General features: G+C 43.5%; 2 protein-coding genes across 4 annotated transcripts in view; both read right to left on the reverse strand.

Moving 5' to 3' along the window:
• The window catches only part of LOC145353389 (BCLAF1 and THRAP3 family member 3-like), a 42887-nt gene extending 34363 nt beyond the window's left edge, over nt 1-8524 (reverse strand). The window contains exons 1-2 of one of the 2 annotated variants that reach the window (XM_080204116.1): nt 8391-8524; nt 7416-7484 (exon numbers count right to left, since the gene is read on the reverse strand). In XM_080204116.1, coding sequence (XP_080060242.1) covers nt 7416-7456 — 41 coding nt within the window. In that variant the 5' untranslated portion in view covers nt 7457-7484; nt 8391-8524. Of the gene's footprint in view, nt 1-7415; nt 7485-8063; nt 8161-8390 lie in introns of those variants that run through there. The other variant, XM_080204117.1, reaches the window with a different exon arrangement.
• A 12368-nt stretch (nt 8525-20892) lies between these two features.
• Nucleotides 20893-24703, reverse strand: part of LOC145353390 (MAP7 domain-containing protein 2-like) — a 141068-nt gene continuing 137257 nt past the window's right edge. For both annotated transcript variants that reach the window (XM_080204118.1, XM_080204120.1), the window contains one exon: nt 20893-23664. In XM_080204118.1, the coding sequence (XP_080060244.1) occupies nt 23657-23664 (8 nt within the window). In that variant the 3' untranslated portion in view covers nt 20893-23656. The remainder of the gene's footprint in view (nt 23665-24703) is intronic.

A 24703-nucleotide genomic window follows, 5' to 3' on the forward strand; every position in this document is an offset into this window, starting at 1 on the left:
CAATTTAGCATGGCTAATCCACTAAATCTACACATCTTTGGACTGTGGGATGAAACCAGAGCACAAGGAGGAAATCCATAGACACAGGAACATGCAAACTCCATACAGTCAAAGTCGAAATCAAACCCGGGTAGAGAATCTGGTGAATTGGTGCAATTAAACGTAATCTCTCCCTCAATGTCAACAAAACGAAAGAGATAGTCATTAACTTCAAGAAGCCTAGTGGATAACATTCCCCTGTCTATATCAATGGGGACAAAGTAGAAATGGCCGCAAGCTTCAAGTTTTTAGGCGTCCAGATCACCAACAACTTGTCCTGGTCTCCCACTATAGTTAAGAAAGCCCACGAACCTACTTTCTCAGAAGACTAAAGAAATTTGGTATGTCTGCTATGACTGTCAACAACTTTTACAGATGCACCATAGAAAGTATCCTTTCTGGTTGTATCACAGCTTGGTATGGCTCCTGCTCTGCCCAAGACCACAAGAAACTACAAAGGGTCTGAATGAAGCCAGTCCATCATGCAAACCAGCCATTGACTCTGTCTACACTTCCTGCTGCCTCAGAAAAGCAGCCAACATAATTAAGGACCCTCCGCACCCAGGACGTACACTCTTCCACTGCTTCCATCGGGAAAAAGATACAAAAGTCTGAGTCACGTATCAACCGACTCAAGAACAGCTTCTTCCCTGCTGCCAGACTTTTGAACAGACCTACTTCACATTAAGTTGATCTTTCTCTATACTCTAGCTATGACTGTAACACTACATTCTGCATTCTCCCTTTTCATTCTCTATGAACAGTATGCATTGTTTGTATAGCTTGCAAAAAACAATACTTTTCACTGCATACTTGTGACAATAATAAATCAAAAAACCTTTGGGTCTCTGGTGCTGTGAGGCAGCAATGCTAACCACGGTGTACATGAGAAGTTAGCACACAGCAAGTAATTACAAAGGCAAATGGAATGTTGCAAGGGGCAGGCGTGAAACACAAAAGTTGGGGAAGTCTTGTTACAACTGGACAAGTGAAACCAACCCTAGAGCACAGCGTACAGTTTTGCTCTTTGGAGAGGTATACTTGGATTGAAAGCAACTGGCAGGAGGTTCACTGAGCTGATTCCCAAGATGAAAGGTTGTCCTATGGGAAAGGTTTGAGCAGATTATGCCTATACTCATTGGAGTTAGGAAGGCAGAGAGGTGATCTGATTAAAATACAAAGGATTCTGAGGGAGCTTGATGTGGTAGATGCTGACAGCATTCTCTCAGATTTCCCCTTGTGGGGAAATCTAGAATTAGGGTGAACAGTTTAAAAATAAGCTGGTCCCCATTTAAGACAGAGGAGGAGGAGGAGGAATTTCTACTCAGAATTATTACATCCTTTGGAATTCTCTTCTCCAGAGAGCAGTGGAGGCGGGGTCACTGAATATGGCAAATGGAATTTAATGTTGGCAAGTGTGAGGTGGTCCACTTTGGTAGGAAGAATGGTAGGAAGGACTATTACTTACATGGCGAAAAACTGCAGCAGGCGACGGTGCAGAGGGACCTCGGGGTCCTTGTGCATGAGTCGCAAAAACCCAGCCTGCAGGTGCAGCAGGTGGTCAGGAAGGCGAATGGGATGCTGGCCTTCATAGCGAGGGGGATTGAATATAAAAGTAGGGAGGTCTTGCTGCAGCTGTATAGGGCATTGGTGAGGCCGCAGCTGGAGTACTGTGTGCAGTTTTGGGCGCCGCACCTGCGCAAGGATATTTTGGCCTTGGAGGGAGTGCAGAGGAGGTTTACTAGGCTGATACCGGAGTTGAGGGGGTTGAGCTATGAGGAGAGGCTGAATAAACTAGGCTTGTACTCGTTAGAGTTTAGAAGAATGAGGGGAGATCTCATTGAGACGTATAAGATGATGAATGGGATGGATAGGATAGAGGTGGAGAGACTCTTCCCGCTCAAAAAAGACAGTAGGACTAGGGGGCACAGCCTCAAGATAAAGGGGAAGCGGTTTAGAACGGAGTTGAGGAGGAACTTCTTCACTCAAAGGGTGGTGAATCTCTGGAATTCTCTGCCCGTTGAAGTGGTGGAAGCTGCCTCGCTAAATATTTTTAAGAAGCGGGTTGATGGGTTCTTGATAAGAGAGGGGATTAAGGGTTATGGGGAGAGGGCGGGAAAGTGGAACTGAGCCACGACAGATCAGCCATGATCTTATTGAATGGTGGGGCAGGCTCGAAGGGATAGATGGCCTACTCCTGCTCCTATTTCTTATGTTCTTACATTGAGTCAGGCAGATTTATGATCTACTAGGGAATCAAGGGTTATGGGGATGGGACAGGACATGCACACACATGCAGAAAAGTGGAGTTAAGACAACAATCAGACCAGTCCAATGATTGAACAGGCTTGATGTGTGGAAATTAAGTTATGACAAACAACTCTGTTAAGTAGTGGAAAATGATTATTAGCCTACTAGGCCTTCACTGAGGCAGCGCTTACGTACTCAGGATAAGAGACTAACCTAAACTTGTGTCAATTTCATAAACACTGCATTCCAGGTTAGGACATAGGATGAAAATAAAGACAAGTTACTACTACAATTACCAAATAACAAGATATGTTGACATAATTACATTATTGAAGGAGACGGTTTTCTATTGGCTAAGAGCAAAAGGCGATGCTATGATTGGTGGACTAAGTATGCAAATGATGAATTTAATAGTTGCTCGTTTCTCATTTGCTGTAATTAACTATAACTGCGAAGTATGTGTCTGTTCTTGTTAGCAATTTAATAAAAAGCTTAAAAGATTTAATACTCATTATTTGGGTTAATCATAAGAACATAAGAAATAAGAGCAGGAGTAGGCCATCTAGCCCTTCGAGCCTGCCCCGCCATTCAACAAGATCATGGCTGATCTGTCGCGGCTCAGTTCCACCTTCCCGCCCTCTCCCCATAACCCTTAATCCCCTCTCTTATCAAAAACCCATCAACCCGCGTCTTAAAAATATTTAGCGAGGCAGCCTCCACCACTTCAACGGGCAGAGAATTCCAGAGATTCACCACCCTTTGAGTGAAGAAGTTCCTCCTCAACTCCGTTCTAAACCGCCCCCTAGTTTATTTTTATTATTATTATTATTATTAGGAGGCTGTGCCCCCTAGTCCTACTGTCTTTTTTGAGCGGGAAGAGTCTCTCCACCTCTATCCTATCCATCCCATTCATCATCTTATACGTTTATAATTTATAATCCACAACGGATAGGCTAAATGGACTACTCCTGCTCCTATTCCTTGAGATCCTCACCCTGATACGTTGGGCAGCAAATATCTTAGTTGTACCAATTGAAATCTGTTGTTTGAATATAGCTTCACGTGGCTACATTGAGGGAGATTACTAGATCAGGGCTTCCCAAACTGTGGGTCATGACAATTAATGTGGTGCAAGATGTGCATCTGGGGTCTCAAGCGTGCTGCATGAAGCTCAGACTGAGTGCTAACAGCTGCAAGGTCCCTCCAAATCCTTAGTCTTGTTTTCCTATTGTGGGCATAAGACAGATCTACGAAGTCTAATTCCTGCAGCAAAAAGATGCTATACCCTGTTGTTTAAACATTTTCCACCACATAGCCCCACCAACACTGCAATGGAATCAGCCAAGCCTCTCAGAGAAACTAGACTTTACTGAAAGCATATCATTCCCACATCACTAGGGAAACAATCGCCCTCAGTAGGATTCCATGACGATAAATTTGCACAATGCTTAAATTATGAAGGTGGCCAGCAACCAGGGTAAAAACTTGCGTCCAAACAATGAAAGATGATTCACCAACACATAGCAAGCACAGTCAGATCAAATGCTCGTTAGATGGGTCACATAACTCGATTGAGAGTTCACTAGCTTCAAATAATGAACCTCATCCATATATTTGCAAGGTACAGTACCAAGTGCCAACCAGTTTGTTCTTCTCAAGAATAGTAACCTGGAGAAGTAGCTTTGTAGAAGTCGGATCAAAACAAAAATCAATTCCTCCTGATTAGCCAATAAAAATAACATGTTAAGACAAAAACATGTGATACACCATATCATCCCACAGCTTCACTCTAGACAGCAAACAGCTCCGTTTGCAGGTTCACCTATTTCCAGAGTTCAGAAGTATTCTACACAAATTATAATTCTTCAGAGATCCAAAATGACACATGGTGATGTTAAGGAACAGCCTCTGGATCTAGCAAAAATCCTACAGAAATTCAATCAAGTGGCAGAAGAAACACAAGGTGCTGTTTAAGATTTTTATTTATGATAAACAAGAAACATGAAATATAGCTAAAGGATCTACCCTTGGAATCTTCCTCTTTTAGAAACTGTCCCTTGGTAATATCATCCAGGCGTGAAATCAGCTTTCACATATGCTTACAATACCTAGTTATACCTATCCCAGTTTACATCTCATGACCTGCATCCCCAGTGTCTCCAGCTTGCAACACTGATGTTCATAAAAAGTGGGAAGTTGGACAAAATTTGTTCAATTCAAAAGTTAAATGACTGAAGTCATAACTTGGCAGGTGAAACTTAGAGGCATAAAGTATTTTATCTTGGTAGAAAGAATAAGAGATTATATACTGAAAGCATATATAATTGAAGGTGGCAGGACAGGTTGACAGATCGGTTGAAGCTACAGTATCCCGAGCTTTAATAATGGGGGTACAGAGTACAAAAACAAGGACGTTAAATGTGTACAGAACACTGATTTCGCCTCAATTGGAGTTCACATGCAGTTCTGGTCATCACACTTCAGGTAAGAGATGAAGACATTGGAGAGGGGTGCAAAAGCAATTCTCAAGAATGGTTCCAGGGATGAGAAGTCTGGGCAGGGGAGATAGAAAGTAACTGTTCGCACCATTGAAAGAATTGAGAATCAGAAAACAGATTTAAGAAAATTGGTAAAAGAAGCAATGTAGACATGAGAAGAAACTTTTTCACACAGCGATTGGTTAGGATCTGTACTACCTGACAATGCGGTACAGGAAAATTCAAGACAGGCATTCAAGAGAGAATTGGATTATTATCTGAAAAGGTTGAATGTGCAGGGTTATGGAGAAAAGGCAAGGGAGAGGCACAAGTTGAATTGCTCCTTCACAAAGCCAGCACTGACAAAACAGGCTGAATGACCTCTATCTATGCTATAACCACCTGTGATTGTTATCTTCGGCCCTTCACAGACTTCATTCCGTTCGCCACAGATTCCAAATACTGCCTCAAATTAAACTAGGCAGAGTGCCTATAACGTCACTGCCCGACTCAATCTGAAGCTAAGCTTCCAACTGCATCATCTGGACTTATTTATATCTTTGTAACTTTATCCACCTGTCCTTCCTATTGCTGAAGCTCATCAGGTTCTGTCATTCCAATACTCTGACAGCCTTCTACGATCTATCATCCCACATCAATTCCCTGTGATCCATCATCCCACACCCTGTTGACAACATTTGGTGCCTTAAATTTCAGTTTAAATCACAAGGTTTAAAACTTTTTCAAACAACTCCATCCTTAAACTCTTCCATGAACTATATTTCTCTTACTCTGGTTAATTTTGCACCATATTTCCCTCACCATGCTGTTGGCTGAACACTTCAATTCCAACCTTGCTCGTTTCCATTAAGACCAGCTTTAAGTCCTGCCTCTTCCCATCAGGCTTTGCCATATCATTCCTCAGACCAGCAATTGCTTTGATTCTGCCTCTGGGAACCATGCTGCTGTAGCGAAGAAACTAGGTTTACCTTTAACTATTCTGAAAAACAACTATTTGAATACACAATACAAAATAAAGTGATTGAGAATTACAAGATGAGTTTCTTCACAAGTTTTTCATCTGAATCTAACATGTGCAATATCACAAATTTCTACTCATGAATGTAGATGGGTGGCATGGTAGCACAGTGGTTAGCACTGCTGATTCTCAGCACCAGGGACCCGAGCTCAATTCCCAGTTTAGGTCACTGTCTGTGTGGAGTTTGCATGTTCTTCCTGTATCTGCTTGGGTTTCCTCCCACATTCTGAAAGACATGCTGGTTAAGTGCACTGACCTGAACAGGTGCTGGACTGTGGCGACTAGGGGAATTTCACAGTAATTTCACAGCAGTGTTAATGGAAGCCTTACTTATAACTAAAACTTTTACTTGAAAAGCAAAATACACGCAAATCTCATGGTATAAGCATTAAAATAAAACAGAGATCACCTGTATCAAAACCGTGTGTAACTGGTATATTTAGCAATCAGATTGGCTGTTGGTTAGCCAGATGACTAGACAGCTGGTTTGTGATGCAAAGCGACACCAGTGGGTTCAGTCCCTGTACTGGCTGAGATTACTCATGAAGGCCCCGCCTTCTCAACCTTGCTCCTCACCTGAAGTGTGGTGATCCTCAGGTTAAATCAACACCAGTCAGCTCTCCCCCTCAAAAGGGGAGAGCAGTCTATGGTCACCTGGCCTCTTTTAGGTCAAACCAAATAAACAAACTCAAGTTAAACCAGGTCTAAGTAAAAAGGGGCAGCTCCCCAAAAGGAGGGGGAACAGCCTGAACAAAATCAAAGTAGAAAGGAAACTTGAAACATCAAATTATAATGTGATTATTAGGGTCAATAATGCATCCCAGCCCCTGCCCGATGGGCATCAACTGCGCCCGTGGACATCGCATGCTCCCTCTCCAGGGACACCTGGCTGTGAACGAAACCGCGGCAGAGAGGCAGATAGCCAGCCCTCCCGATTGCCTGCTGCCTGGACATGTAAATGGTCACTATTGTGACTTTGGAACAGTTTCTACAGAACTGCAAGGTGAACAGTGTTACACAGATGTAAGTCAACTGTTCAATCTACATTCACAAACTGTTGCCTCAGACTGGCTTATTTACGAGTTATCTGAGCTACTGAATTAGAGGCAATTGCAATCAAACTGTGCTACAATAAAGTACAAATACTCAAGAGCTAATATTCTTCACAACCCTTCTCTCAATGAGTATCCTTTACACAACCTCAAAATATTTTATCCACAATTTCAGACATCTCACCAAACCATCCAATCATTACAGGCATGTAAAATTGTCACTTTTCATACAACAACACGATGCCTCAAAGCAGAACTGTAAACGTAATCTCTTTCAAAAAAGATCTACTCTCATTTGGAAGTAGCTTCACACCAGATACTAGCTCCAAAATAACCAAAATTCTTCATATATTCATCAAATTTTCAGACATTATTTCACAGAACTGTCTTTGACTTACAATGCAACTCACCAGTGGATTTTCCTGCATCTAACTCATTAGAACTGTTGTGCCAAAGATTTTCCAAAGCTAAACTCCATGCTTAGGTAACCAGCTTTGTAAGTCCTCTTAAGGGATTAGAGTTTAATGGACACCTTTGCAAAGCGTAGGATTTGCTTACCTATGCTTCCAGCGTGGGGATCTCGATCTTGATCGAACCATTTTGCCAGGTAATTAGTAACCCTCTGAGCTGTGGATATGAAAAATATATGTATACACATCACAACATTTTACATCACTGAGAACATTTCATATCCCTCACACAATTCTGTCAATAAAGAGAGTACAGGAATTCAGTGCAAGTTCAGAAAGTGAGCTGCAGTGGTGGTGGCAGCAATTGCTGGGGACTTTAAAGCCAAGAACAGGGAGAGGAACAGAACCTAGTGAAAAGGACGATTGCAGCAAGGGCAACGAGTCAGGGCAAAACAAACGGGCAGCTGAACATTCGGGGTGGGGGGGGGAGAAAAGGGGGAACAGTCTCGGGGGAAGGAAGGCTGAGATGGGACCTTATTGAAATGTACAAAATTATGAGGGACCTATAAAGGGTAGAAAGAAAGTTTGCCCTTAGTGGAGGGATCAATAATCAGAAGGCACAGATTTAAGGTAATGTGCTGGAAATTTAAAGGGGAGCTGAGGTAAAACCCTTTCACCCAGAGATTGTAAAGAATCTGTAACTCATCGCCTGCAAGGGTGGCAGAGGCGTAAACCCTCACAACATGCAAGTATATAGAAGAACACTTGAAACGCCACAGCATACAAGGCTACAAACCAAGTGCTGGAAAATGGAATTAGAACGTATAGATTCTTGATGTCCATCACACGCAGGATGGGCCCAAAGGGCCCCAGGTAGAAGCGGGGCCCGGAAGTGGGCGGTTCCCGGTTGGAGGGGGCAGTTCCAATCCCGCGCGTGCGCTCGGCTTGGTCGGGGGAGGGGGTCTCGAGCGGTGGCGCAAGCCCAGTGAGCAGACGAGCCTTGCTGAGAGCCAGGTTTAACGGTTGGGACTGAAGCGATTTGAAATGAGACTAGGACCTCCCCCTCGCGGCGGGAGCAAACCTCGCCACCCATTCAATTATAATCAACAAATCTGAAACTTACTGAGAGCTGTGAGACGCTATGATTCACAGCGTCTCCGGAAACTCTCCTCCTCTGGAGATACGCCTGTCCCGACAGTCCGTTACCCTCCGCCTCCTTGCCGGCCGCTCGACTCCACGGAACCTGCGCCCGAACAAAGCGCTAACCTCTGACCTTCGTGCGACGACAACTTCCGCCGAGCCGTCGTCACCCCGCCCCCAGCCGGGCGCAGTGTTCGGCGGCGCAAGCGCAGTATTGCCAAAGGCGCACAGCCAGTGTTGCAACCAGAATTGTTACAGTCTATTGTCTTCCACTTTCTCTCTGAACGAGCCTTGCACCTCTATTGCCATCGCACTCCTTTTCCCCAGAACACTGCAAATTGACTATTTACAAATAATCATAATTCCCTTTTGAATACTTTGATTGAACCTGCGTCCAACCCATTCTCAAGCAGAGAATTAACCATTCATTGTGTGAAAGAGTTCACTTCTTCTGCCAATTACTTTAGCTGATCGAGCTCTGATGAAGGGTCATCCTGGCTCGGAACGTTAACTCTATTTTCCCTCCACAGATGCTGTCAGACCTGCTGAGATTTTCCAGTATTTTCAGTTTTTGTAGCTCAGTGTCTTCTCATTCACAAGCGGCACCAGTGTCTCCCTATCTATTCTGTCTGATTTTCAATGCCTCACAAAGTTTTACAGCACTGACGGAGGCCCATCGCGTCAGAACTGGCCATCAAGCACGTACCCTAATCCCACTGTCTAGCACCTGGTCCATAGCTTTGCATGAAATGTACTCGTCTAAATGTTTCTTAAATGTGAGGGTTCCCACTTTTACCACCCTTTCTGGCAGCGAGTTTCCCATCACTCTCTGGGTGAAAAAAATTTTCGTCAAATCCCCTCTAAATCCCAAGCCCCTGACAAATTTATAGCCCCTGGTTATTGTCCCCTCTTTTATAGGGAAAAGTTCACTCCTATTCTCCTTACCTATGCTGTATACCTCAATCTTGATCCTCTCAGCTTTCTCTGTTCTAAGGAAAACAACCTCAGCTTAACCAGCCTCTCCTCATACCTGAAACACTCCATCCCAGGCAACATCCTGATGAATGTCCTTTGCACTTTTTCTAGTACAATCACATCCTTCCTACAGTTTGGCAGCAACACTACACACACTAGCAGTGGCATCATGAGCATTTTATATAGCTCTATCATAACTTCTCTGCTCTTGTATTCTGTGTCTTGGCTAACAAAGGCAAGTATTCCCTTTGCCTTCAGGATGGTTAAACTTATCTTCCTGTCCTGCTGCCTTCAGGTATCTTTGGACTTGCACCCGAGATGCTATTGGTTCTATGTACTTCCTAACATTCATTGTGTGTTTTCTTGCCTTGTTAGTCCACCCAAGGTGCATCACCTCACGTTTTTCAAGGTTAAATTCCATTTGCCACTGTTCTGGCCATTTGGCCAGCCTGTCAATATCATCCTGTAATCTAAGGACTTTCTCCTCACTATATACTGTTATGACGCAGGGGTGATTTTTCACTCTACGTGATTTTGAAAACATTCAAAGGGATAGCTTGCCTCATAATCGTATACAAATTGCGTGAGGTGGTAGAAAGCTACTGGTAAACTAAAGCAGGATCTGACACTTTCTATCATGAACAATTAACCGGTCTTTATTTAAAAACTGGTGACAGCCTTATTGAAGCAATTAACGGAATTAACTCCCCAGTAGAATTCTGTTTGAATATTACAAGTCTCATTCGGGAATAATGAAGTAAATTCTTATAGAATATTGTCACTCTCAGATAATACAATAGGCATGTGTTGGAAGTATGAACTTTCCTCGATGCTTCTGCCTGGAACACTTTCTGAGTTGGTATCTCTTTCTCTTTAAATAGTGATTTTCAGAAAATATATATATATATTAAACCAAAGGATACTATATGAGAGCCTTGCCTCTCCGTCCTTCTGACTAAAATGGTGGCAAACTTGCTGTAACAGTTATTTCCCCATGAACAGGTTTAAATACCTGGAATCATCTCACAGTATTTCTGCAATCTGAGGGGCTTAACACTGTCAATAAATCTCACATGTGAATTCCGTTTGTCCTGTGTCTCTGCATACTTGCTTTAAACTCATTGGTTCAATTCAAAAGCCTGTTTTGCTGTGTTGGAACCCTGACTGCTGTTTTGGATACAAATGTTGCAAGCCTGCAGCTGCAGTTTAAAATCTATAGAAAGACACATGATTTTTAAAGAGAGAATGCTATATGATTTCTTCTTTTGGTTTCAGCATTTCTTTTCAATATTTACATTTGTCAAACACCACATTTTTAACCTTATATATGCAACTTCATAACAATACCACACCACGAACTTTTGTGTAATCTGCAAATTTACTGATCATAGCCCCACATTCCTGTCAAGGTCGTTAATGTACACTGGACTACAGTGTACACAGTAAGGGATCCAGCACTGATCCCTGAGATACACCACTTCCATCACAAAAACAACTTTCGATTGTCACCCTCTGCCTTCTGCCACTAAGCAAATTTTGGATCTAATTTACCAATTGTCCTGGATCCCGTGGGATCTTACTTCTTGATAAGTCTCCCATGGGGGACATTGTCAAAAGCCTTACTGAAGTCCATATAGACTACATCAACTGCACTGCCCTCAACTACACATCTAGCCTCCTCCTCAAAATATTCAATCAAATTTGTTAGACATGAACTCCACCCCTGGCAAAACCACTCCCACTACTGTAAAATATCCACTCAGCTTTCTTTTCACTAAGGAAAACAATTTCTCCAATCTATCTTCATAACTGAGGATCCTCATTCCTGGAACCATTCTCATGAATCATTTCTGCACCCTCTGTAAAGCCACTATATCTTTCCTAAAATGTGCCCAGAGCTAGGCTCAGTACTCAAGCCAAGATCAAACTAGTATCTTGTACAACTTCAACATAAACTCTTGTACTCTAATCCCCTATTAATAAAGCCTAGGATACTGTGTGCTTTCCTAACTGCTCTCTCAACCTTTAGTGTCTTATGCACATTTACAACCAAGTCCCTCTGCTCCTTCACTCCTTTTAGAGTAAAACCCTTCATACAGTGTTTCTGTATTCTTCCTACCAAAATGTATCATTTCATGGTTAGCACTGCTGCCTCACAGTGCCAGGGAACCAGGTTCAATTCCTGGCTTGGGCCACTAATAAATCAACTTTAGACTTTCACTTTTCTTTGCATTGAACCTCACTGCCTCCTATCTACCCACTCCACTAACTTGTCTATGTCCTTTTAACATAAGAACATAAGAACATAAGAAATAGGAGCAGGAGTAGGCCATCTAGCCCTTTGAGCCTGCCCCGCCATTCAATAAGATCATGGCTGATCTGTCGTGGCTCAGTTCCACATTCCCACCCTCTCCCCATAACCCTTAATCCCCTCTCTTATCAAAAACCCATCAACCCGCATCTTAAAAATATTTAGCGAGGCAGCCTCCACCACTTCAACGGGCAGAGAATTCCAGAGATTCACCACCCTTTGAGTGAAGAAGTTCCTCCTCAACTCCGTTCTAAACCGCCTCCCCTTTATCTTGAGGCTGTGCCCCCTAGTCCTACTGACTTTTTTGAGCGGGAAGAGTCTCTCCACCTCTATCCTATCCATCCCTTTCATCATCTTATATGTCTCAATGAGATCTCCCCTCATTCTTCTAAACTCTAACGAGTACAAGCCTAGTTTATTCAGCCTCTCCTCATAGCTCAACCCCCTCAACTCCGGTATCAGCCTAGTAAACCTCCTCTGCACTCCCTCCAAGGCCAAAATATCCTTGTGTAAGTGCGGCGACCAAAACTGCACACAGTACTCCAGCTGCGGCCTCACCAATGCCCTATACAGCTGCAGCAAGACCTCCCTACTTTTATATTCAATCCCCCTCGCTATGAAGGCCAGCATCCCATTCGCCTTCCTGACCACCTGCTGCACCTGCAGGCTGGGTTTTTGCGACTCATGCACAAGGACCCCGAGGTCCCTCTGCACCGTCGCCTGCTGCAGTTTTTCGCCACGTAAGTAATAGTCCTTCCTACCATTCTTCCTACCAAAGTGGACCACCTCGCACTTGCCAACATTAAATTCCATTTGCCATTTCCTGGCCCATTCGCCCAGCCTATCTAGATCCTTCTGTAGACTCTCCACACCCTCCGCACAATTTGCCGTTCCCCCAATCTTGGTGTCATCAGCAAATTTCGACACCCTACACTCGGTTCCCTCCTCCAGATCATCTATATAAATGGTAAAAAGCTGAGGCGTTGTCCTCCTGAAAATTTTCAACGCTTCCAAGCTTTACATGGTCTGCAAATTTGGAATTACTCCCTGTACATCGAGGTCTGGATCAGTGTTTCCCAACCACAGTGCCGCAGCACACTGGTGTGCCAAGAGAAGCTTATAAGGGTCCTGCGCGCCACAGGTGCCTGAGAGATTAAGAAAAAAATCCAGGACTGAGACCTGGGACAGTGGCGCTGAGAAGGGCAGGGGGAGGGAGAACTAGGAGTGCAGCAGACCTGGAGCGGGAGTGTGGCAGTTCAAAGGGTCCAAATCCTGGTTCAGCTAAACAACCCTTGAGGTTGGTTTAGGCCCCGAGTGCCTGATGTTAGAACTTTAGGCAAGATTAGGGCCAGTTACAGACAGCAGGGGGAAGTTGTGTGTGGAACCGGAGGAGATTGGAGAAGTATTGAACCAATATTTCTCTTCGGTGTTCACGCAGGGGGACATGAATATAGCTGAGGAGGACATTGGGTTGCAGGGGTGTAAAATAGACAGTATTACGGTTGATAAAGGGGATGTGCTGGAAATTCTTGAGGGGCTGAAAATAGATAATTCCCCTGGTCCGGATGGGATCTACCCTAGGATTCTCTGGGAGGCTAGAGAGGTGATTGCAGAGCCTCTGGCTCAGATCTTCAGGTCGTCATTGGTCTCTGGTGTAGTCCCGGAGGATTGGAGGATAGCGAATGTTGTCCCATTGTTTAAGAAGGGGAACAGAGACTTTGCCGGGAATTATAGACCGGTGAGTCTTACTTCTGTTGTGGGCAAGGTTTTAGAAAAAATTATTAGGGATAGGATTTATAGTTATTTGGAGTGTAATGAATTGATTAGAAATAGTCAGCATGGTTTTGTAGCGGGTAGGTCGTGCCTTACTAACCTTATTGAGTTTTTTGAGAAGGTGACCAAAGAGGTGGATGGGGGCAAGGCAGTTGACGTGGTATACATGGATTTTAGTAAGGCGTTCGATAAGGTTCACCATGGTAGGCTTCTGCAGAAAATGCAGATGTATGGGATTGTGGGTAATCTAGGAAGTTGGATCAGGAAAACTGTACACTACTCTAGTGCGGCCGCACTTGGAGTACTGTGTGCAGTTCTGGTCCCCGCATTACAAGAAGGATGTGGAGGCGTTGGAGAGGGTGCAGAGGAGGTTTACTAGGATGTTGCCTGGTATGGTGGGGAGGTCCTATGAGGAGAGACTGAGGGATTTAGGGTTGTTTTCGTTGGAAAGAAGGCGGCTAAGAGGGGATCTTATTGAAACATATAAGATGATTAGAGGTTTAGATAGGGTGGATAGTGATAGCCTTTTTCCTCGGATGGAGAAAGCTAGCACGAGGGGGCATGGCTTTAAATTAAGGGGGGGTAGCTACAGGACGGATGTCAGGGGTAGGTTCTTTACCCAGCGGGTGGTGAGGGATTGGAATGCCCTGCCTGCTGCAGTTGTAAATGCGTCTAGTTTGGGGGCGTTTAAGAGATCTCTGGATAGGTTTATGGACGAAAAGGGATTGGTATAGGCTAGTGGGTCATTGTTTTTGTAACTGGTCGGCGCAACATCGTGGGCCGAAGGGCCTGTTCTGCGCTGTAATGTTCTATGTTCTATGTTCTATGTTCTAAATCAAGGGCTCAGTTCTCCCACCCCATCATGCTGCGGAAGAATCTCGTAACCAGGTGGGATTCATGCATGCATTCTCACCGTGAGGATATCTCCCAGCGCCCGATTTCTGACACAGTCAGACCTGCGCTGGAAACTGGTGGGAAGACAGGTAAGTGATTTTAATCCGTTTTAATATAATTTAAGTGTAATTAGCGGACCCAGGACTGAATTCTCCAGGCCCACTAGCATCTCCCATCCCGCCAGTGTTTCATTGTAGCGGGGATTACATTAGTTCCTCACTAACAGAACAAGCAGCCTTACCCTGCTAGAGTGAAGGACGGATGGTGGGGGTGGGTGGTTTGGGGAGGGGGGGGGTGTTGTGCCCCCTGGGCTTGGGCACCCTGGCAGTGCCGCCTATACCCGCAGCACTGCCCAAGGGGCAAAGTGCCCATGCCTATCAGGCATCTGGCAATGTCAAGGGGACAGAGCCTAGTGGGTCAGAACTGTGAGATGGGGGACTGGAGATCGGGACCGTCTGGGATGGGGACGGGGGGGGTCGAGGTTGGCCCAGGAATGATCGGGGGGGGGGGGACGCAATCGGGCCGTGGAGAGATTGGGGCAGCCGCACTGCTGGGATCTTGGGCTGGCCTGCAATTGAGCTGGCCAATGGGAATAGGACCCCCCCCGCCGAAATCTAATAATATTCACACTGTTGGCCTCTGCATTGCACAGTGTGGGAGATTCTAGTGTGAATGCCCACTGAGAAGTCTAGCATGAATGACTCCAGTTTTCCTGCAAAATAGACAGTCAGAATTTTTTTGGGAGAATTCCAGCCCAAATCCTGGAGCCATAGCATTGGCGACATGGAGATGAGAATCCCCAATATACTGGAACATGAAACGCTCGATGAAGCAATCCAACAGTCCACTGGCTGGTTACCTTTACAGGCCAGAGAATGCCAGGATGTTTTATTTGTTCTCTTATTGCACCTGGGTATTTAGAGAAGAAAAGAGCATTAAGTGCTATTGCCACCAATCTACTTTGCTAGACAGCTGGAAAGTTATGCCCCATTTAATATTAGATGAAAAGCAATAAAAAAGTTTCCTTGTAAATGTTTTGAGTTGAGTTCCATGTCCAATACTAAACGTAATAACTCTAATTACTGTCCCATTGAGATTAGCAAGCTCTGTGCAGAATGAGACTGACACCTTGCTGGCTTGTTTTGGTCCATTTCCACATTGGGCAATACCTTTCCAACTCACCAATGTGACACTGCACAAAAGCTCATAGGTAACTGCATTCATCAGATTTCTAATATTATAATTGTATTTTAGTGTCTAAATACATTTTACACGTACCTGAAAGCTCACTAATCCCAGTGACGTGAAGTACAGTGACAGTGTATTTATTGATTAGCTGTTTTATACACCCAAAGGTATGGACTGGATCACATAGCATTACCCTAAATATTTGACCTATTTTGTTTTGATTGAATATGATTTGTTCTGCCCAAGTCCACCTGGCTATTTGGACTCCATGAGCTTCATCCTAAAAGGAGGTTGCTGTAGAGATGCATTGGTGGTTATCTTTAAAAGATATGGATTTTAGAAAGGTTCCTGCAGTCTGGAAAGTGGCAAACTAGTACCACTTAAGAGGGCAAGGAGAGAGAAAACAGAGAACAATAAACCTGATAGTTTGATATCACCAGTGGGGAAAATGTTGGAATCTATCATAAAAGGTGTGATAATGGACGCTTAGAAAATAATGATATGATTGGTCAGAGTCAACATGGATTTATGAAAGGAAAATCATGTTTGACAAACCACTGGGAGTTTTTGACTATATTAGTTGTAGCATCAATTACAGAGAACCAATGGGTGCAGTGAGTATGGATTTTCAATAAGCTTTGGGCAAGGTCCCACACAGGAAGTTATTAAACAAATTAGAGTGCATGGGATTGGGATAATACATTAGGATGGATTGAGAATGGGTTAACGGACAGAAAACAGAGTAGGAATAAATGGGCCATTCTCATGATGCAGGCTAGATAGGATACTGCAAGGAGCTACAACTGTTTACAATCTATGCCCACTTGATTGGCACCACTTCCACAAACATCCATTCCTCCACACTGATGCTCAGTAGCAGCAGGGTGAACTATCTACAAGGTGCACTGCAGCAATGCCAAAGATCTTTAGACAGCACCTTCCAAGCTCAGAACCAATTCCATATAGAAGGACAAGGGCAGCAGATACATGGGATCGCCACCTCCTGCAACTTCCCCTCCAAGCCATTCACCATCGTGACTTGGAAACATATTGCCGTTCCTTCACAGTTGCTGGGTCAAAATTCTGGAATTTCCTCCCTAATGGCATTGTGGGTCAACCCACAGTACATGGACTACAGCAATTCAAAAAGGTAGCTCACCACCGCCTCCTTGAGGGCAGCTAGGGATGGGCAAGCCAGCAATGCCTATGTCCCACGAATGAAGAAGAAAAATGATTAGGACGTGCAGACCAAATGTAATATTTCCAAATTTGCCACTGAATATGAGTGACAATGTGAGGAGGATGCAAGGATGATTCAAGGGGCACGGGACAGGCTAAGTGTATGGGCAAGAACAGGGCAGGTGGAATATAACGTGAATAAAAGTTATCCACTTTAGCAGAAAAAGACAGAAAGGCAGGATATTTCTGAAATGGTGATGTCCAAGGTGACCTGGGTGTCCTTGTTCATGAGTCACTGAAAGCTAACATGCAAGTGCAGAAAGCAGATAGGAAGGCAAATGGTCTGTTGACCTTCATCACAAGGGGATTTGAGTATAGGAGTAAAGATATCTTACTGCATAGAGCGTACTGTATAGAGCCTTGGAGTCACACTTAAAGCATTGTATACTGATTTTGGTCTCCTTAACAAAGGAAGGATATACTTCCGATAGAGAGAGTGCAACAGAGGTTCACCAAACTAATCCTTGGGGCAGCAGGATTATCTTATGGGGAGACATTGAGGAAACTGGACCTGTATTCTCTAGAGTTTTGAAGAATGAGAGGTGATCTCATTAAAGCTTACAAAATTCTCACTGGGTATGATACAGTAGATGTGGATAGGATGTTTTCCCTTGCTAGTGAGTCTAGTACCAGGAAATAGAGTCTCAGAATAAGGGACAAGCCATTTAAGACTGAGATGAGGAGCAATTTCTTCATTCAGAGGGTGGTGAATCTCTGGAGTTTTCTGCCTCAGAAACTCAATCACCAAATATGTTGAAGATTGAAATTGTTAATATCTGGAGACTAATGACATCAAGGGAGATGGAGATAGTGGGGAAAATGGCTAGAGATAAATGATCAGTTTGAATGACTGGCTTGATGGGCATTGTAAAAAGTCTGACAACACCAGGTTTTAGTCCAACCGATTTATTATATATATATATGGTTGGACTAAACCCTGGTGTTGTCAGACTTTTTACTGTGTTTACGCCAGTCCAACGCCGGCACACCCACATCATGACTACTATTGATGGGCATTTACAGACTGAAAGCAGAAGTAAATTAGAACTTTGCCTAACCTAGTTTCACAATGTTCAGAAACAAGTGCATCACAGAGGAGTTACTGCATGGTTATCCAGAAATTCTGGTTTGCGCCCTACTGTCAGCGTAAAGGTTGATGGTCTTGTCAAATTCCACAAGGCTGCTAAATCACCTTTGCAGGCACCATCCAAACACATAAGAACATAAGAACATAAGAAATAGGAGCAGGAGTAGGCCATCTGGCCCTTCGAGCCTGCCCCGCCATTCAATAAGATCATGGCTGATCTGTCGTGGCTCAGTTCCACTTTCCCGCCCTCTCCCCATAACCCTTAATCCCCTCTCTTATCAAAAACCCATCAACCCGCTTCTTAAAAATATTTAGCGAGGCAGCCTCCACCACTTCAACGGGCAGAGAATTCCAGAGATTCACCACCCTTTGAGTGAAGAAGTTCCTCCTCAACTCCGTTCTGAACCGCCCCCCCTTTATCTTGAGGCTGTGCCCCCTAGTCCTACTGTCTTTTTTGAGCGGGAAGAGTCTTTCCACCTCTATCCTATCCATCCCATTCATCATCTTATACGTCTCAATGAGATCTCCCCTCATTCTTCTAAACTCTAACGAGTACAAGCCTAGTTTATTCAGCCTCTCCTCATAGCTCAACCCCCTCAACTCCGGTATCAGCCTAGTAAACCTCCTCTGCACTCCCTCCAAGGCCAAAATATCCTTGCGCAGGTGCGGCGCCCAAAACTGCACACAGTACTCCAGCTGCGGCCTCACCAATGCCCTATACAGCTGCAGCAAGACCTCCCTACTTTTATATTCAATCCCCCTCGCTATGAAGGCCAGCATCCCATTCGCCTTCCTGACCACCTGCTGCACCTGCAGGCTGGGTTTTTGCGACTCATGCACAAGGACCCCGAGGTCCCTCTGCACCACACATGTCTTCCATCATCTAGGACAAGGGCATCAGATGTATGGGAACACAAAGAAAGATTGTGGAGGTTATTGGAGGCCAGATTTCTCAGCCTCAGGGCATTAGTCTGAGACACTCCTGCATTGTCGTAGGCCCAACCATCTTCAGCTACTGCATCAATGACCTGCCTCCCGTCACAAGGTCAGAAGTGGGGGTGTTCACTGATGACTGCACAAAGTTGTCATTTATGATTCCTCAGACACTGAAGTAGTCCAAATGAATACAGGAGTTTGGACATCTTATTGAAGTTGTACAAGCCATTGGTAATGCCACACTTGGAATACTGTGTACAGTTCTGGTCCCCCTATTATAGAAAGGATATTATTAAACTAGAAAGAGTGCAGAAAAGATTTACTAGGATGCTACCGGGGACTTGATGGTTTGAGTTATAAGGAGAGGATGGATAGACTGGGACTTTTTTCTCTGGAGCGTAGGAGGCTGAGGGGTGATCTTATAGAGATCTACGAAATAATGAGGAGAACAGATCAGCTAGATAGTCAATATCTTTTCTCAAAGGTGGGGCAGTCTAAAACTAGAGGGGATAGGTTTAAAATGAGAGGGGAGAAATACAAAAGTGTCCAGAGAGGCAATTTTCTCACACAGTGGGTGGTGAGTGGTCTGGAACAAGCTGCCAGAGGTAGTAGTGGAGGTGGTACAATTTTATCTTTAAAAAGCATTTAGGCAGTTACATGGGTAAGATGGATATAGAGAGATATGGGGCAAATGCAGGCCATTGGAACTAATTTTGGGGTTTGAAAAAAAAGGGCGGCATGGACAAGTTGGGCCAAGAGGCCTGTTTCCAGGCTGTAAACCTCTATAACTCTCTAAGTCCACAGCCACCAAAAATGTGTGGTTAATTGGCCATGCTAAAATACTCCTTAGTGTCAGGGGGATTAGCAGGGTGAATATGTGGGTTTACAGGGATAGAACCTAGGTGGGATTATTATCGGTGCAGACTCAATGGGCTGAATGGCCTCCTTCTGCACTGTAGGTATTCTACGATTCACCAGACCATATCCAACAAGGAAAAAAATCTAACCATCACCCCCTTGGCACAGTATTACCATTACTGAATCATTCACAATATATTGGAAAGTTACTCTTGACCAGAAACTATACTGGACTAGCCATGTAAATACTGTGGCTACCAGAACAGCTCAGAGGCTGGGGGTCTATGGTTAGTAACTCAACTCCTGACTCCCTAAAGCCTGTCCACCATCTACGATACATGAGTCAGGAGTGTGATTGAATACTCTCCACTTGCCAGGATGGGTGCAGTTCCAACAACACTCAAGAAGCACAACTCCATCTAGGACAAAGCAGCCACTTGATTAACATCTCCTCTATTATCATCGACAAATAGTTGGAGACACAACTACCATCTACAAGATGTACTGCAGGAACTCACCAAGGTTCCTTCGACAGCACATTCCAAACCCACAACCCCTTACCGTCTAAAAGAATGAAGGGAGCAGATGCAAGTGACACCAGAAGTTCCTGTTCAAGCCACACAGCTGGCTTGGAACTATATCATAGTTGGTTCACTGTCACTAGGTCACAAATCTGGAACCCCCTCCCTAATAATACTCATGGACTGCAATGGATCAGAAAAGCAGATCACCACCACCTTCAAGGGCAATTAGGCTGGGTAAAAATACTGGCCTCGCCAACAACATTCACATCCCATAACTGAATATAGCATCTTCATCTCCAAGTCACACACCTTTCCAAACTTGGATGTATATTGCCATTGTGAGTTTAGTTCCAATGGCACTGGATTTACCTACACAACACGGAATGTTTCAAAAATCACTGTCTCTTTATTGGGCAACTAGGATTGGCCAGTAAATGCTGACATTTGAAAAGAACCTGTTAAAAGTGGCAATGTAGAAATTCTATGTTCTGCCTTAACCATTGTTCTAAAAATCACATTCAATGGAATATCAACCCAAGGGGTTGGAACTATGGAGGATTCTCTCTTCCTTTAGCCCCCATCTTTCTTTGATGCAATGAGTCCTCACTTTAAAGATTTAAAGATAAATAAATCCATTAGCCATGGCTTACCCTTTTTTTTAAAGAGCGACGATTTCAACAACGCAAGTGGCACAGTTGGGAAACGTTTGAAATAAAAATTTATTGATGCATTACACACATGCTGTGCATGATGACAGGAGTATTTAGCACATCAGCAACTACATAACAAGCTATTATACATTTGTGTCATTGTTCAGCAAAAGTGGTACATGTGGCATCTTGAAATGCGGTCATTTGTACAGACTCTATTGTGGCATGCAAACCTCACGGTGTTAACAATCCATGGACAGAATGGATCGATTTAGTGCATTGAAGCAAGAGACGTGTGTGTGTGTGTGTGTGTGTGTGTGTGTGTGTGTATGTGTGTGTGTGTAATTAGCAATAGTTCAGTAGTTAGGCATTGTCCTAATAATCACTGAAATGCTGGTTATTCTACCCTATAGAAGCCGATACGCAGCGGTTTCAAGAGAGGTTAAGCCAGCGGTGCAGATTTGGCCAAATTCACATTTACTATTTCCCTAAAGATATGTATTGCTTTTCTTGGCTTCCGAGAATTTTTCAGCAATAGGTAGCCAACACAATTTTCTGGAGAATTTTTTTTCCAATGAACCTTGGAAGTCAGTAGTTTGCACAGGTAGGCCTGCCCTAAGCAAACCTTTCCTCAAGGCCCCTACACCCAGTACTACCAAGCCAGACCTCCATTCTGCTCAAATATTCCTCCTTCTTTGTACTCTGTACCTCACCTGCCAGTGTTGGCTTTGTGTTTCATCATTTTGCTTTCATTCTCAAACTCCTGTGGACCATCTACTCTGGTTTCCTTGCCTAATGTTCACTATCTACAATTATCATTGGGTAGTTTTTTGTGGCAAAAAAGCAAACATTAGAAAAGAACTGAATGGAGCTTGCCATCACCAAAAGGAGGGGCCGTTAGTCTGTCTGAGTTCAACACACAGATACAACCTCCACAGGGGAAATAGGGCTGAGGAAGGTGAGGTATTTACTTTAACAAAAGGTTCGACCTAAGGTCACTAACTCTTCTTGCACAGGGATCCCTACTGGTGGCATCTGTTGACTTGTTCAGTCACAATCTTTTTTCCCTATCTCCCACATTTTTATACCTAAAAAATGAGGAGAGTTCAAAGAAAATGAAGAGTAACTGCAATATTTTTCATGTCCCTATGATTTTTCTCCTGGTCTAGTCTCACCACTGTTTCCAAGAGATCAATTTTCAATTCCTGGAATTGAATCTTTAATTCAATTTGGTAACCCAATCTAGATCTACAAATATGTTGCTTTTTTTTTGGGAATAAGTCACAGGATTAACATCAAACCTACAAAATCAATTATAGTGTATGGTGTATTTTAACTATACTATCATTATCTTTATGGTTACAAAGCACAGAGGGTGCCTGTTCCTCAAAAGTGCTCGATACAAACTAGACTCTTCCTCAGTGACCCTGCTAACTACTTCTGAGCATAATGCTTAAGGTAATGAAAGCACCTTCAAAGGTGTCCTTTTCACATTTCTTTTATATTTGATTGTACGATTTGAAGAAAGATTTGCCTTTGTTGGAATCTCAGTGCAGCTGTGAGATGCAAGTGAGAATTGCCAAAAGATCAAAGCAGTTGTGAAATTATTTCCAATCTGTGCTGTTATTATTTTCCAGCAATACATATATTACTTCAGTCTATAGATTGTATCTGGTCTTGCTTTCAAAACCTGAGCAAAACTTGGCACTAAAGAATAACATGTATTGAAGAGCTAAAAAGCAGTTTGCTTTTGAAAAGAAATCGCCGCTTACAATCTTGGATCCTGAATCGCTTTTCAATCATGATATACATCCATTCAGTACACGGACTCTGAGTGTGTAGCCAGCTACTCTTCCAGCCTTTTACTGCAGGCTTGTAAGTCTGATTTCTCACCAGTGGACAACTCAATTTTTCAAAAAGAAACTTTCTAGGTGATAAATTGAAGGCAAAATATGCTTTGTTTTTTCACGAATGTCGTGCTTTCATGAGAGGCGTAATATTGTGTTGCTTTAAGGACATTTAAAGTAGCAGTAAACCAAATATAACACTGCATCTGGATACTTAATACTAATGTAGCAACTGAAGATGAGAAGGTTTGCGCAAATCCATTTTACCATTAAAAAATCAAAAAAGGTTCTCGTACTTGGCTGCAGAAAAAGTTCATTATAAAAAGCTATAATTAAATATGGTGCAATAAAGCTTTGAGAATCATAATAAAACAGTTTTAACATCTACTCCAAAATTAACATTCAGTAACCACATAAGAATACCTGAGTTTTCTAAAACATGTTACAATGTCCCTTAATCCATACTGTGCCTTACTGCCAGATCCATTCAAACTGCAATTAAACAATCACGTCTTTGGGGAAATTCACTCACTGGTTTCAATATAAGGCTTTTTTTTGTGAAGAAAAAATAGGAGAAGCTGGCAAAAGCAAAGTCATTATCATTGAGACTCATGTCTATCTTAAAATGTGGGTAGCATTTCATCAGACTGATAGAGGGATCGTTAAAAATTGTTATCACAGTAAAGATGAGCTTTTACTGCAGTAATTTAATTGCAGGATGAATGACGCTCAAGGCTGTTGCTCTAACTGACCACTCTGACCAGCGACAACATTTACAGAATCATATTTGTAAAAAGAAATATCTGCATTTAATACGGATGATTTGAACTGTTGCATGAAGGATCACTGTTAGTTTTTCCAGCATGTCCATGAAGGCTACATGAATCTTTTCAAGGTAACACACAAGTCTTCAGAGTCAGAGTGATGTTGGACTGAAGCAAGTCTTTCGCACCCCTGTCCTACTTGTTCAAAGCTCTAGAAAAGGGACAAAAACAACTTGTCAGCTTTGAGGGTTCAGGGAACATTTCTGCACCAGTATGTTAAAAAAAAGTGGTCATCTTTTTCTGAAGAAGTGAATGAAACAATGTTCTTTGCTATGCCTTCTTCGAAATCCTCAGCCAACATTCAAATTCCAGGAAAAGGCAAGGGCAGGGTTTTCCAGTCCTGCCGGGAAATTCCCCCCCTCCCCAAAGTCAACAGACCTTTCATTGGTTTGTCAAATTATCCACCCCGCCCATGACGATTCCTGCAGTGGACAGGGCTGGAAAACTCCATTAACAGGAACAGAAATAGTCCATTCAACTCCTCGAGCCGGTTCCACTGTTCACTCAGTCTGGGCTGGTCTACTTCTCAACCCTGTGCACCCAGCTTCGTCCCACATCCCTCACAACATAAATCCACTTGCTCCTGGTCTTGAAACGCAACCCACGCCTCCCCCCCCTTCTTCTTCTACAGCTTCTATTTATTAGTGTCACATTAACACTGCAATGAAGTTAGGGTGAAAATTCCAGTGTCTGTTCAGGAACATTGAGGGAGAATTTAGCACAGTCAATGCACCCAACCAACATATCTTTTGGAGGAAAACCCGAAAGAGCTTCACTAATCAGTATGTGAGTAAGTGCACCCTGAATTCACTTCTAAACAGTTAATTAAAAGAATATGTCCCGCCGCCTCCCTCCTTTCTGGATTTCCCAAAGGAAACCATTTCTCTATGACTAGCTCATTGGTTCCGTTTTAACACAATTCCATGTGCAACCAGTGACAGTACCATAAGAACATAAAGAACGTGAGAAATAGGAGCAGGAGTAGGCCATCTAGCCCTTCGAGCCTGCCCCGCCATTCAATAAGATCATGGCTGATCTGAAGTGGCTCAGTTCCACTTTCCCGCTTTCACCCCATAACCCTTAATCTCCTTGCCTACCAAAAACCTATCTACCCGCGTCTTAAATATATTTAGCGAGGTAGCCTCCACCACTTCAACGGGCAGAGAATTCCAGAGATTCACCACCCTTTG

The sequence above is a fragment of the Carcharhinus amblyrhynchos genome, chromosome 15 (assembly GCF_965287045.1).
Source record: "Carcharhinus amblyrhynchos chromosome 15, sCarAmb.v2.hapA, whole genome shotgun sequence".
NCBI lineage: Eukaryota > Metazoa > Chordata > Chondrichthyes > Carcharhiniformes > Carcharhinidae > Carcharhinus > Carcharhinus amblyrhynchos.